Source organism: Cyprinus carpio, chromosome B22, assembly GCF_018340385.1.
Source record: "Cyprinus carpio isolate SPL01 chromosome B22, ASM1834038v1, whole genome shotgun sequence".
NCBI classification, from domain to species: Eukaryota; Metazoa; Chordata; class Actinopteri; order Cypriniformes; family Cyprinidae; genus Cyprinus; species Cyprinus carpio.
The window spans coordinates 16686079-16701553 of NC_056618.1; the positions used below are offsets into that span (position 1 = coordinate 16686079).

General features: G+C 37.6%; 1 protein-coding gene across 1 annotated transcript in view; it reads right to left on the minus strand.

Annotated features, from left to right (window-relative positions):
* Window positions 1-528: 528 nt before the first annotated feature.
* The window catches only part of LOC109077954 (cadherin EGF LAG seven-pass G-type receptor 2-like), a 40807-nt gene continuing 25860 nt past the window's right edge, over window positions 529-15475 (minus strand). The window contains 21 exon segments of the mRNA XM_042749525.1: window positions 529-693; window positions 4112-4316; window positions 5004-5153; window positions 5227-5388; window positions 5497-5573; window positions 6211-6214; window positions 6300-6339; window positions 7083-7193; window positions 7275-7401; window positions 7474-7556; window positions 7690-7977; window positions 8798-8998; window positions 9858-9984; window positions 10064-10231; window positions 11096-11334; window positions 11337-11416; window positions 12421-12604; window positions 13718-13927; window positions 14003-14143; window positions 15013-15089; window positions 15159-15342. Of these exon segments, the coding sequence (XP_042605459.1) occupies window positions 687-693; window positions 4112-4316; window positions 5004-5153; window positions 5227-5388; window positions 5497-5573; window positions 6211-6214; window positions 6300-6339; window positions 7083-7193; window positions 7275-7401; window positions 7474-7556; window positions 7690-7977; window positions 8798-8998; window positions 9858-9984; window positions 10064-10231; window positions 11096-11334; window positions 11337-11416; window positions 12421-12604; window positions 13718-13927; window positions 14003-14143; window positions 15013-15089; window positions 15159-15342 (2865 nt within the window). The 3' untranslated portion in view covers window positions 529-686.

Below are 15475 nucleotides of genomic sequence, written 5' to 3' on the forward strand. Positions count from 1 at the left end.
GTCAGAAGACTGAAGCAGCACATCGTGCGATAAAACTCAATGGTGGCACTGACGTTTGCATTTTTACGCAGTGAAAGCGTAAATCGTGCAGATGTGATTCAGATGAATGGTTAGCATGTTTTTTGCGTGATGCGTTAAAGAGCTGTACAACACTGCGAACAAAGGTTTAATTTCACATTTACATCATTGCTAATCTATAAAATACAAAGGGTTCCGCTCAAAAGGTTTTAAACATCAGTCTTTTTAAAAGTTCGTAAAAAAAATCCCCAAAATTTACAAAAGAAGCGAGTATCAAAAGTGTTGCTCTCCTCCAACGGTATGAAATAAAAGGCCCTGCTGGTGGTGAAGGCATCGTGAACACGAGTGAAAGGCTTGAATCAGGAGTCGGTTCCTTCTCGTGGTTCGTCCAGTGATTCGTTCCTTCATTTATCGCTCGTACAGCAGCAGCAGCTCAGTCCAGAGGTAGTTAGTTTTGATTGATGGAGTTAGTTGATTGTTATTTATTTTTTTTCATTATGTGGTTTTTGGTTTTGATGCGACGAGAGGACGAAAGAAATAAAAAAGTGCTTCACTTCAAGTATGTAAACAAAAATGTAGAAAACGACAGATTCTCGTCAGCGTTTGGCACATCAGATCAACTGTAGGAAAAATGACAGAAACAGGACGATTGTTCTTCTTGTCACTCATCAGCATCTGCAAAGAAAAACACATCTGTCGATATCTGATTCGTGGACACTTGAAAATTTTCAGCGCAAAATGTTATTTTGTACAATTTTACGGTTTTTGTTTTTTTTATTTTTAAGGTTTTTATTTTAAATTTTATTTTCAGGATATTTTCTATTATATTGTATATCAGCTCTGTTTTTAAAATTGGATATATGGTATATACTGAAAAACATAACTATTATCTCAGTTCTTTCATATAAAGTTATATATGTAGCATCGTTGACTATATAAAGCAAAATGTAAACAATTTTATTGCACAGCACTATATATGAAATTGGATATATAGTTGCATATAAAGAAAAATGTAAACTTTTATCACACAGCACTATATATAAAGTTAGACATATAGTATAGTTGGATATATAGCAAAAACTAAAGTATTATCGCACAGTTCTATAAAGTTGGATATATAGTAGAGTTGGATATATAGCAAAATGTAAAGATTATCGCACAGTTCTATAAAGTTAGACATATAGTATAGTTGGATATATAGCAAAAACTAAAGTATTATCGCACAGTTCTATAAAGTTGGATATATATAGTAGAGTTGGATATATAGAGTAAAATGTAAAGTATTATCGCACAGTTCTATAAAGTTGGATGAATATAGTAGAGTTGGATATAATAGCAAAATGTAAAGATTATCGCACACAGCTCTATAAAGTTGGATGTATAGTGGATAGAGTTGGATAGTAGAGTAGGATAAATAGCCAAAATGTAAAGTATTATCGCCACAGTTCTATAAAGTTGGATATATAGTAGAGTTGGATATATATAGCAAAATGTAAAGTATTATCGCACAGTTCTATAAAGTTGGATATATAGTATAGTTGGATATAGTATTTCGCTAAATGTATAAAGTATTATCGCACAAAAGTTCTATAAAGTTATGGATATATAGTAGAGTGGGATAAATAGCAAAATGTAAAGTATTATCGCACAGTTCTATCAAGTTGGATATATAGTAGAGTTGGATAAATAGCATAAATATGGTAAAATGTAAAGATTATCGCACAGTTCTATAAATTTGGATATATAGTAGAGTTGGACATATAGCAAAATGTAAAGTATTATCGCACAGTTCTATAAAGTTGGATATATAGTAGAGTTGGATAAATAGCAAAATGTAAAGTATTATCGCACAGTTCTATCAAGTTGGATATATTAGTAGAGTTGGATAAATAGCAAAATGTAAAGTATTATCGCACAGTTTCTATGAAGTTGGATATATATAGTAGTAGAGTTGGATATATAGCAAAATGTAAAGTATTATCGCACAGTTCTATAAAGTTGGCATATATATAGTAGAGTTGGGATAAATAGCAAAATGTAAAGATTATCGCACAGTTCTATTGTGTTGTATATATGGTATATTTGGACATATAGCAAAATGTAAAGAAGTATCGCACAGTTCTATATAAGTTGGATATATAGTAGAGTTGGATAAATAGCAAAATGTAAAGTATTATCGCTACCAGTGGGATCTATAGTAGAGTTGGATATATAGCAAAAGTTGGATCATATAGTAGAGTTGGATAAATAGCAGTTGGAAATGTAAAGTAAAGTCATTATCGCACAGTTCTATAAAAGTGGATATAAGTAGAGTTGGATAAATGTAGAGTATGGATATATAGTAGAGTTGGATAAATAGCAAAATGTAAAGTATTATCGCCACAGTTCTATGAAGTTGGACATATAAAGTAGAGTTCTATGATATGGATATATAGTAGAGTTGGATAAAAATGTAAAGTATTATCGCACAGTTCTATAAAGTTGGATATATAGTAGAGTTGGATATAGCAAAATGTAAAGATTATCGCACAGTTCTATAAAGTTGGATATATAGTAGAGTTGAATATATAGCAAAATGTAAAGTATTATCACACAGCTCTATATATAAAGTTGGATATATAGTAGAGTTGGATATATAGCAAAATGTAAAGATTATCGCACAGTTCTATAAAGTTGGGTATATAGTATAGTTGGATATATAGCAAAATGTAAAGATTATAGCACGTCTATAAAGATATATCTATAGCAAATGTAAAAGATTATCGCACAATTTGGATATATAGTAGAGTTGGACATATAGCAAAATGTAAAAATAGCCCCAGTTTATAAAGTTGGATATACAGTTGATAATAGCAAAATGTAAAGTTTATTCGCACAGTTCTATAAAGTTGGGTATATAGTATAGTTGGATATATAGCAAAAATGTAAAGTATTATCGCACAGTTCTATAAAAGTTGGATATATATAGTAGAGTTGGATAAATAGCAAAAATGTAAAGATTATCGCACAGTTCTATGAAGTTGGATATATAGTAGAGTTGGATATATAGCAAAAAAATGTAACAGATTATCGCACAGTTCTATGAAGTTGGATATATAGTTAGAGTGGATATATAGCAAAAATGTAAAGATTATCACACAGTTCTATATAAAGTTGGATATATAGTACAGTTTGGACATATAGCAAAATGTAAAGTGGTATTTATCGCACAGTTCTATAAAGTTGGATATATAGTACGTTGGACATATAGCAAAAAATGTAAAGTATTATCGCACAGTTCTATAAAGTTGGATATATAGTAGAGTTGGATATATAGCAAAATGTAACTGTATTATCACACAGCTCTATATATAAAGTTGGATATATAGTAGAGTTGGATATATAGCAAAATGTAAAGTATTATCGCACAGTTCTATAAAGTTGGATATATAGTAGAGTTGGATATATAGCAAAATGTAAAGATTATCGCACAGTTCTATAAAGTTGGATATATAGTAGAGTTGGATATATAGCAAAACGTTAACTGTATTCCCCCACAGCACTATATATAAAGTTGGATATATATAGTACAGAAGTATTATAGTAGAGTTGGATATATAGCAAAATGTAAAGTATTATCACACAGTTCTATAAAGTTCGATATATAGTATAGTTGGATATATAGCAAAATGTAAAGTATTATCGCACAGTTCTATAAAGTTGGATATATAGTAGAGTTGGCTATATAGCAAAACGTAACTGTATTATCGCGCAGCACTCTGTATAAAGTTGGATATATATAGTATAGTTGGATATATAGCAAAATGTAAACTATTATTGCACAGCACTTTATATAAAGTTGGATATATATTTATCAGCATACACACAGTACACTCGTAAAACAATATATACTATGTAGCAAATCTCCACTGCTTTAGTTTTATATTTCATCGCAAAATGTAACTATATTATCACCCAGCTAACCCTATAAGGCATAAAGATATTATAATATCCTAAACATTAGCATTGTGATTTTCTAATATAAATTTGACAGTAACATCACTGATGAATCGGTCACAGTAAGAGCACCGATCAGTGGACGTGAATCACTCACTCAGATTCAGACGAGTCGTTGTCGAGCATTTTCTTCATTCCGCTCGTGGACGCCCCATTCTGATGATCCCGTCTAGCCCCGCCCCTTCGGCCCTCACTGTAGGAGGGGCCCCGTGAGGAGGCGGAGTCTCCTGACAGCTGGTTGTGTATGCGATTGATGGCGTTCCTCTCGGCGATGGGCGACAGCTGCTTCTTCTTCAGGATTCCTGCGCGACACGGTTATATGTTAAACTGTAACACGCAGCAGCACTGACAGCTAGTCATAGTTATAGTTATGATTAGTTATCATTATAGATACAAATAATTATTATAGGTATTGTTATAATTAGCATTATAGTTATCACTGTTTTAATAGTTACATTTATAGTTATCATTATGGTTATAGTATAGTTAATAATATAGTTATAATTATAGTTATTATAATTATTAGATGTTGATATAGTAAGGTATCCGTATCATTACAATTATATTAGGTATTAAGTATCGGTATAGTTAAATTTATAGCTATTATAGTCTGTTACAGTTATCATTGAATATTATAATTATAATTACCACAAATATTGATATAATGATAGTCATAGTTATCACTGTAGCTATAATGATATTGTATTTTTATAATTATAGTTATCTGTATAGTTATCATAATTACAATTATCGGTATAGTTATTACAGTTATCGGTATAGTTATCGTTGTAGTTATTCTTATGTTATCATATTTATAGTTATCTGTATAGTTATGTTATCATAGTTATTGTTATAGTTATCATTGCAGTTACCAGGACAATTATTGTTATAGTTATCGGTAAGTTATAATTATTGTTATAGTTATCATTACAGTTATCGGTGTAGTTATAGTTAACTAAAGAATATTTCATCCGTTCGCTCGTTCAGACCTTTGTGCGGCGGTGCGCTGGTGTTTGGTAAACTGGCCAGCAGCAGCAGCAGGTTTTCCGTCCCATGATCCTCTGCTCTGTGCTCTGGTTTGGACAGTGTCTCCATCCTCAGACGCTCGTCTGCTGCTGCTGTCTCACCCTCCCACACATCTGATGGACAGACAGACAGACGTCAGACGCGCTAACAGAAGCACAGAGTCGCGTGAACCGCCTGATGTCTTACCGTGAGGTTTGATGGGGCCGCTGGTGGCCAGATTCTCCCAGCATTCCTCCTGCGGGAACTCGCCCTCGTCTTCCTCGCTGTCGGACGAGTGTGTGGACGCATACGAGCCGCTCTGATCGTCCTCCAGCTCTGAGAGATCACTGTCAGAGTCTGAGTCGTGATCTACACACACACACGGAGGTTTAAGTCAGCTCACCGTGAGACATACACACGTGAGTGTGTGTGTGTGTGTGTGTGTGTGTTTGTGTGTGTGTGTGTGTGTGTGTTTACCGTCCATCTGCTCTTTGTCTTTGAAGAGTGTGTTGTGTTCACTCAGACTCAGGTGACTGCTGTCCAGATCGTCTCCGCTGAAACAAAACAACACTTCATGAGTGCTTCATTAGTTGTGTCTTATTTAACTGATAAAACTGGTTCCCAAATCAGTGACAGAGTGTGTGTGTTGAGTGCTTCATTAGTTGTGTCTTATTTAACTGATGATGTGTGTGTATATAGTGTGGTGTGTGGGTGTGGTGTTGTGATGTGTGTGTGTGTGTGTGGGTTCCGTTGTGTGACATACTGGACCCCAGTGTGTGTGTGTGTATATAGTGTGTGTCCGTGTGTGTGTGTGTGTGTGTGTATATAGTGGGTGTGTGTGACGGTGTGATGTGTGTGGTGTAGCGTGTACAATGTGGTGTGTTATATAGTGGTGTGTGTGTGTAAAATGTAACAGTGTGTTTGTATAAAGTGTGTGTAAACTACAAAAAATAATGTATACACGTATAAATAAACATGTGTGTTTAGTCAGTGGTGTTTGGTGCAGTTCTAGGTGTGTGTGTCCTTAATGTGTGCATATAAGTGTGTGTGTATCAAGTGTGTGTTTGTGTGACAAATAGTGTGCACACAGTGGGTGTACCTGCGTAGTGTGGGGTGTGTATATAAGTGTGTAGTGTGTGTGTATATAGTGTGTGTGTATATATAGTGTGGTGTGTGTGTGTGTTCACAAACAAGGCTGAATACTCATGTATGTTCGGGTATAACAGTGCTCTGGGTTCCGTTCAGAGAGACCTGATGTAAACCGTTTAGATAACAGATACAGACTGTCCGTGAACACAATTGACTGTTACAGAGAAACGCCATACGGACTTCGAAGAGATCGTACAAGGGACAGTATTCACTATATGGTAAAACACTAATTGAAAAAAGAGAGTTTGCATAGAATAAACAAGTACAAAAAAACTAGTGGTAGATGATAAAAAACAACACACACAGGTTTTTTCAAAGTCATTGTGGTGCAGTTCTGGAATCATCCTTAATAATTTGGGCACAAAGTCTGTGCATTTCTCAAACAATTTGAAACAGCAGCACACAATGGATTACCTGCAGAAGCCTGTCACTTAAAATCTTTAGAACATCTCTTATAGGTTAGTATTTATGACCATGAACATTCTCATTCATCACTGAACGAGTCAAGATGCTCAGTCCCTGCAAATATAACATGGCACTCTGAACCCTTGGAAAAAGTTATATGTAACCTAGAAAATATGCTTCAAACGAGTCAAAATGCTCAGTCATGTTGTAAATATAACAGGGCACTCTGTTTGGATGATATTTGCTTTTTTTGTTATATTTGATAAAAAACAATATTTTTACTTGAAATTGTGAAGAAATGTTATCAGACCTTCTTTGAATAAAACAAATATTAACATTTTGCTCAAACCCATACCGAGTAAATCCAGAGAAATGAGAATTTTCAAGAGGTCTCTTCATTTTTTTCAGAGCTTTTTGTATTTTCAGATAGTGTTTACAATGAATAGCTCAGTGTAGCATCACAAATAAAACTAATGGTAACTTGATATCTTGAGTAAGAAGGCACTCACGGACGGTTTGGATTTGATCATGTGATCGGCTCGTTTCTTGCCGCAGCAGTAGTGCATGGCGTCTCTGGCTTCTTTATTGAACACCACACGGGAGAAGAAAATAAACGGCCCCTGAAACACACACATGTGATCATCAGACGCTAGGGTCAGGTGTTCTGAGAGACTGCTGGGGCACTGATGAGCTCGTGCTACCTGAGCGCAGCAGAATCCGGTGAACAGATAGTGGAAGAGAATCATGTCGCTGTTGACCGACAGCAGCGCCAGCAGACACGTCACCGTCACCAGCAGCAACACGGCACACGCTGTCCGCAGACCCGCCCTGCACACACACACACACTTTAACACACACACACAGACAGACGCTTCAGGACTGAGAGTGAACGAGACTCACGCCGGAACATCTCTCTTCTCACAGCTCTTCTGCTGGAGCAAACACGAGGCTCTCGACGCCATGATGTACAGGAACACGTTCATCTGAGAGAGAAACACACACACTTTCACACTCAGTACAGACTAGCGGAAGCATGCAGACGATTAGTCGACAAAAAACTCAACATATGTTTTTTGTCAAATAATATAGTTTGTGTGAACAGAGATGATGACTCACGGACAGCACGAACGCGACGGGACCCGCCAGACTCCAGACGAGCGTGTCGTAGAGCGAGAGCCAGCAGAAGTCCGGGTTCCCGTAGCCCTCGGGGTCCAGTCCCACCGCCAGACCCGTGATGAAGGCCGGCACGCCCCAGCCAATCAGGTAGTAGAAGCGCATGGGGCCGTAGTTGATGTCGCGCAGCTCGCTCAGCATGCGGTAGACGTGCAGCCCCTCCAGGAAGAGCCAGGAGAAGACGCAGAGCCAGAGGAAGTGCAGCAGGATGGCCATCACCGTACACAGGAACTGCAGAGAGATGGTGAGGGCCAACAAGCATTCAGTAACCACCCACTCTGGGTTGGGTTTTTCATTTGACTCTCTACATTTTCTCTCCGAGGGGATATATGGGTGTGGTGTATCATCAGTATGTTCAGAAATATCACAGAAGTTCTGTTCATGACCCTGGAGCACAAAACCAGTCATAAGGGTTCGAAAATAAATAAATATTGTATTTACGGATCGCTGCATTTCTTACAGATTTCTGCTCATTTGAAATTGGTTTAAGAATTGATTAAAGTAGCACTGTACGATTACATTAGTTTGAATGCACTAGTGAGAGAGCGACTGCGTGTGAACCTGATTAAATCACACTTTCACACGAAAATATTCAGTGTCTAGACGGAACAAACAAATTCCTTGAAATTCACACTCATGTCCGCTGACATCTTCATAAGTAGTGAGACGGAACAAACAAATTCCTTGAAATTCACACTTGTGTTTGATGATGTTTTCATATGTTGTGTTCATAAGTTCAGCACGATTCTGAGATCCTTACCGAACCTGAATCGCGAGTCCTCATTCGTAAGATTCGAGTCGATTACGAGGGTGAGTTTGGGGTTTTTTGACACACAACAGAAAAAAAAGTGTGGATTTTGAACACAAACAGAAAAAAACTAGAGTAGAGCGCCATCTGCTGTTAAAAACTAAGCTCAGAATCCATTCCAGACAGAATCGTGGTGCATTTGGAAGATCTTATTATGGGTCGTTGGCATGAATTGTGCTCATGATGGAGCGAGTGAAACCCACGCTTCAGCTTTTAAAAACTCTGGAAGGAAGTTGGCGTTACCGGGTTATCAGCTTGATTGATGCCCAGGATGAAGACGAGGTGCGCGGTGAAGAGCGCGGCTGAGCCGTTGATGACGATGCTGGTCTTGTTGCTGCTGGCCGCCCGCAGGCAGGTGAGGAAGACGATGGTGAGGAAGAGGAAGCCCAGCGTCACGCCCACTGAACTCCATGTGATCAGCTTCACCGGCAGGATCTCTCCGTTCTGAAGCAGAAACACGTGTTTATTCAGACTTATAAAGCGGATCGTTCCGGTCCTTGATTCTGATTGGCTGAGCCGCGTTCAAAGCTGTTATAAATTACTCTACAAAGTAACATACACCTTTGTTTACTTCTGTGTGTTGCTCGGCAACCACTTTGTTACATCCACAACTGTTTGTGAGGAACTACATTGTTTGGTGGAAGAATACTGTTTTTATTAATATCATTACACTTTATTTGCTCTGTTTTATTTTGTGAAACCTTGCTACGTATATGGAATAACCGTTTTATAAAGTCTTTATTAAAGGTGTAATCCGTGTTTTGCAGTGGTTTTATGTGAGCTAAGAGGGTTTTAACACTGCCCCTGGCTCTTATAAATTCACTGTAAACCACGGCTTCTTGAGGCTTGTTGCTTTATTTAATCACAAGTATACTTCACCCCGTCCTCTTTACTACTAGTTTTAATGTGAAATAAACATGAATGAACATCTGACACCTCATGTAATCTCTCAGTCAGTGTTTCAGCCACCGAAAGATGTCAATAAAACAGCATGTAAACATTTACCTCCAGCAGGTCATCAGTGTCTACAGCTCGTTAGTTCACTAGAGGAATGAAGTCTAGAGAAGAGCACGTCACAAAACATTAGTCTAAATACTCAGTACCAAAGCCGAGGTACGTACCGAACAGTCATGTGTGTACGTTACACCGCTAGTTCTGAGTGACTGATGGGCGGCAGGATTTTTTGGGTGGTTGCTAGGGCATTGCTATGTGGTAAAACATCACTAGAGCATTTTCAGTGGTTGCTAGGACGTGCAGCTAACTTCTGATGAGGTTGGTGTTGGGTTATGTCGAGTCGAGTCACCTCTCGGCGTGAGATGTCCATGAGCACAGCGAAGCTGGTCATGTGGTAGCACTGGCAGCTGATGTGTGTGCTGTTCCTGAAGACCACCTCACAGCCCTTAGAAGACCAGCCGCCCGGACCGCCGGCACTGCACACACAACACAACACAAGCTCACAAACACCTCCTCATATCTACACGCTACACACACGTACGAGTGAGTACTCACACTATGGAGTGGTTCCAGAACACACAGATGGGTTTAGAGCGCTCCTCAGTGGTCACCAGACGGAACTGCACCGTGATGGGTTTATCCAGCGTGTGCTGCAGCAGCTCCTCGTTATCATGGACCGTTATACTGACCACAGGAGTGTTGATGACCGGACGCTTGGGAACCCTGAACACACACAGCATTACATTACGTTACTAGTCTAGCCTCATCTGGTCTAGTTTGGTCTGGTCTAATCTAGTCTGGTCTAATCTAGTTTAGTCTGGTCTAGCCTAGTGTGGTCTGGTCTAGTTTGGCCTGGTCTGGTCTGGCCTAGTCTGGTCTATTTGGTCTGGTCTAGTCTGGCCTAGTTTAGTCTGGTCTAGTCTGGTCTTTTGGTCTGGTCTAGTTTTGGTTTGTTTGTTGTTTGGTCTGGTCTGGTCTAGTCTGGCCTAGTTTGGTCTAATCTAGTTTGTTGTGTTGTATTTTTGTCTGGTTTTGGTTTTATTGGGTTTTGGTTGGTCTAGTCTGGTCTAGTTTAGTCTGGTCTGGTCTAGTCTAGTTTGGTCTGGTCTAGTCTGGCCTAGTTTGGTCTGGTCTAGTCTGGCCTAGTTTGATCTAAACTAGTCTGGTCTAGTCTAGTCTTATCTAATTTGGTCTAATCTGGTCTAGTTTGGTCTGGTCTGGTCTAGTTTGGTCTGGTCTAGTCTGGCCTAGTTTGGTCTAGTCTAGTCTGGTCTAGTCTAGTTTGGTCTGGTCTAGTCTTGTCTAGTTTGGTCTAATCTGGTCTAGTCTGGTCTAGTTTGGTCTAGTCTAGTCTGGTCTGGCCTGGTCTAGTCTGGTCTAGTTTAGTCTGGTCTGGTCTAGTTTGGTCTGGTCTAGTCTGGCCTAGTTTGGTCTAGTCTAGTTTGGTCTGGTCTAGTCTTGTCTAGTTTGGTCTAATTTGGTCTAGTCTAGTCTGGTCTAGTTTGGTTTGGTCTAGTCTAGTTTGGTCTGGTCTAGTCTGGTCTAGTTTGGTCTGGTCTAGTCTGGTCTGGTCTGGTGTGGTCTCACCTGAGGCTCCTCTTGTCGGTGTCGTATCGCTCCGGCAGCAGTGCCGCTAGGCTGTGGAAGATGATGACGCTGGCGATGGCGTCCTGCTCGCGCTCGTCTGGGTGCCGCTTCTTCCGATTGGCCGTCTGGTTTCTGCCGGACTCTGCGATTGGCTCGCCGTGGTGCCGCTGACCTTTGCCTAGTTCTTGGGGGGGGGTGTGGAAGGAGTAGTGGGGAGTGACAGTTGTATCTGTGTCGAGTGTGGGTTGGGCGTGGCAGGGGCTGGTAGAGGCAGTTTAGCGCCAGCGAAATTCATCTTCTCCAAACGATCGATGGAGATGACTGGAATAATACAGATTTACATGTAAACCAAAATAAAACAACTAACACAAATTAAGCAACAAACTAAATGCAGTTAAAATTATACTATACTGACTTTAGTAGTTTATCTATAAATTTATTTATCTATCATATTGTTAAGTGTAGACAGATGTAAAAGTCCAAATAAAATCTACAAATACTGAAAAAATATTTGGAACTCAAAGATCTTTAACAAATAAAAACTAACAAAATAAATAAATAAAAAAATATAAACAAATACATTTAAATTGATTAAAAAGATTATATAATTTTACATTTTTTCCAGCAGATTTTGCCAATGTTTGCTGGATTTACAGAACTACATAAATAATAATAAAAAAAAGATTACAAAACTAACTCGTATTTAAGTTATATTTTAAATAAAAAGATTAGATATTTTAACATTTTATAAAATTTTAAATTAGGACTATATATAATTTTTTTTTTTTTTTTTTTTATTTAATTTAAGAATTTTTTTTCCCATCTAAAACTTAAAGGTTTTGCTGATTTACTTTACTAAATAATTAAATAATGAACTCCTCATTCAATTGTAATTTAACTTTTTTTTAGTTAACTGAGTTCACAATAAAGCATTATTATTAATATTATTAATTATTAATAACATTAATAATGACTATTATTATAATTAATTTCAATTATAGATTATAATAATTAATGATAATACATTTTGAAAAGAGAAAAATAAGACCATAAAACAAAAACTAAACTGATATGTAAATGTATGTGGGAGGGGGGGTACTTTTATCACACATAAAATGTCACTCCTTCCTTGACAGATTTCAATGAAATATTGTGATGTGATAAATCACATGCGTCGCTATCACTGACTAAAGAGGTTGTGGGTGTGGCCTGCAGATCTTTGGCCAATCAGAAACACTCTTGGCATGTCAATCAGTTTGCACATCCATTTCTGTACGGATGGAGGGTGTGTGCATGTAAATCAGTGAAGGAATGAAACAACAGACCGATGTTGGGCGTGACGATGGTGAAGGGGCTCAGGTAGGTCTTCCTCATGTTTTGTGCGAGCGTGTTCGTATACTCCTCGAACTGTCGCAGCAGTGTGGCCGTGCCTCCCTCCGTCTGCTGGATGAGCTCCCAGTGTCCACGCGTTTCCACCGACAGGATAGCGCTGCCCACGTGCATCAGGTGCTGCCACAGCGACCAATCACAAAGTCAAAAGATGGGAGCTACTTTTAGTTCGTGACTACTTCGTTACTTTAAAATATGCATCTAGTATTCCTAATAAAAATAAATTATTTTCAGTGAATTTGGTGTGAAAGTTACTTAAAAATCATTACTTTTAAATTGCAAAATAGTATTCCTAATAAAAATAATTACCCTAGTGAAAAAGTAATACATTTAAAATACGTTTATTTCATACTAAATATAGTTTAAGTCTATTAACATATTTACTGACATATTTCTCGAGATTTACAGATTAAATTTTTTTTATTAAACTTTATTTGGAGCACTACTTGTGCACAATGCACATTCCTTAATATTAAGACTAAAATGTGGTTTCATGTCACTATTGACGAGGATTGTATGATCTTTAAATAATATCGTTTTTTTAAATGCAAGATATTAAAAAGTGTACCTGAAAAAATACTTGCAATAGTTCCACTTTAGCACAATCAAATATGATTAAGTGTTTTTTTTGTTTTATTTCTTTTGTTGTTCTTCATAATTTAATTGTGTATAATTAAACTGCATCAAGTACAAAATTAGTTTACTTTAAGTATACCGGTTTAGGGTATTTCACAGAGTATTTTTATTACGCATATAATTATTTTTAATATATTTATTTTATTTTTTTTATTTTTTTTAGAATGTATTTTTTTTTTTTTATTAGATTTTTTGTATATTTATTTTTCACTAGGTTATGTACGTATTATGCGTTAATTTGTGCATTATTTAAATGAGGTAACAAACAAATTTATAAATAACACATTTACAAATAATACAATTTAGGAATAATGCATTATAATGGACTTTTTATTACTACATATGAGAGAAAACTTTTCGCATTGCTACTTCGCATAGTCGCATTACTACTTTTTTGTTCGTAATTTGTTACTTTTTTTTAAAATGTGAACTAGTATTCCTAATAAAACTAACCAATGATGCTTAATGTGTTATTTTTTGCGTTATTTACATAATGAGGTACCTGAAATATGCATGGCTTCTTTTACACGCACACAAAAAATAAATTTCGCAACGTGTTTATCGTAGCATGTTAGCGCTGCAGCTATGAGCGTGTACCTCGTTGAACAAGACGTCCTGTGTGGCGGTGAGGTTGAAGCCCTGCTGGCAGCTCTCGTGCTGCAGTATGGCGCTCGTCAGGTGATACGCGATCTTCACGTCGCTGCCGTAGAACTGTTTCGCGTTCTTCGTTGCGTTACTCATCAGTGTCGCCGTCTGCTGGACGTTAGCGGAATCCATCAGAGACGCGTTACGAGCCAAACGCTCAGACTGCAGACATGAAAACACACACGTGAGGATGCGCGGATCATGCTGTATCGAGAGCGGTTTGCGTGAGATTCTCACCAGTGTCTTGAGTTCACTGAAGCTCACAGACGTGCAGTTGAAGAGGTTCGGAGACAGCCAGCCCTTGTGCTCGTCACAGTGACGGATCGCAGTCCCTGCGCACAGACAGAATGCAATTAAAAGTGTTTGTAACATGTAAAACTAGATCTAGATATATTTAATATTTAATGAAATTTGAAGTTCCTGTTCACAAACATAACTCTATTAAAACAGTACGTAAAAATAGTTGACTAGCTAAATAACAGAAAAACAAATAACTTTTTGTAGACAGCTTCAGTAGATTTGTAGTTTATAGGTTTATTGTTTTGTGTAGATCTACAATTTTTTTACTCCATTTACAAGAGTTTTATAGCAGATTTTGCGCAAATGAAACTCAGAAGTCTCACTGGATTTAGTTATCCAATTATAATAATAATTTAAAAAAAAAAAGGTTTTAAGTTATAATTTAAATTAAAGAATAATGATAATGCTTTGCAGTTCCAGTATACAGACATGAAGCCATTAAAACAGCTTTTTAATGCAAATTAAATGAAAAACAAAACAAACACAAAATAATACTTTTTTTTCTAGCTAGCATTATTATTTTTGGAATTTTATTGTTTTGTGTAAATCTGGTGTGAAAGTCAACAAATATTCCACTCATTTATCTTGATTTTTAAGTGGATTTAAAAGATTTCTAGCAGATTTTGCTAAACTGAAGCACAAAATCTCACTGGATTTGCTTAACTAATAACAATAAAAAGAATACATTGTATGGGTCACAATTAAACATTTCTCTTTTATGACAAAAATCATTAGGATATTAAGTAAAGATCATGTTCATGAAGATATTTTGTAAATTTACTACCGTAAATATATCAAAACTTAATTTTTGATTAGTAATATGCATTGCTAAGAACTTCATTTGAACAACTTTAAAGATGATTTTCTCAATATTTAGATTTACCCATTGTTTTATGTTGTGTTGGTGTTAAATTTTTTTTTTGTGAAATATTTGTTTGGTACCCAACCAGGACGGCTGATTCGAACTTGGTCCGCGGCCACCAGATTCCTGCTTCGATGGCCTGCGGACAGCTGTCGTAGATCACCACACGTGTTACTGAGGGACTGTGGGACACACATGACAGCCTGATGAGCGTGTGTTTGAGAGTCTGACCTTCACAGCCGCTGGACGACACCTCAGCGAAGGGGTTATCACAGCGGTCACACTGTCGCCCGATGACACCCGGCTTACACAGACACTGACCGCTGTCCCGGTCACACGCGCGCGAGAACGAGCCCACGGCGTAGCAGTCGCACAGCAGACACACTGCGCTCGCCGCCGGCCGGAAGTGATTGTCCTGACCACACACACAATATCAACATCCAACTATAGTCTGTGTAACGGGATGATAATTCTTTTGGGGGGAAATCTGGAAGACTTCTGGACTTGCTAGCGTTACACAGTAGACTGATTTAATAAGTGTTTTCAGA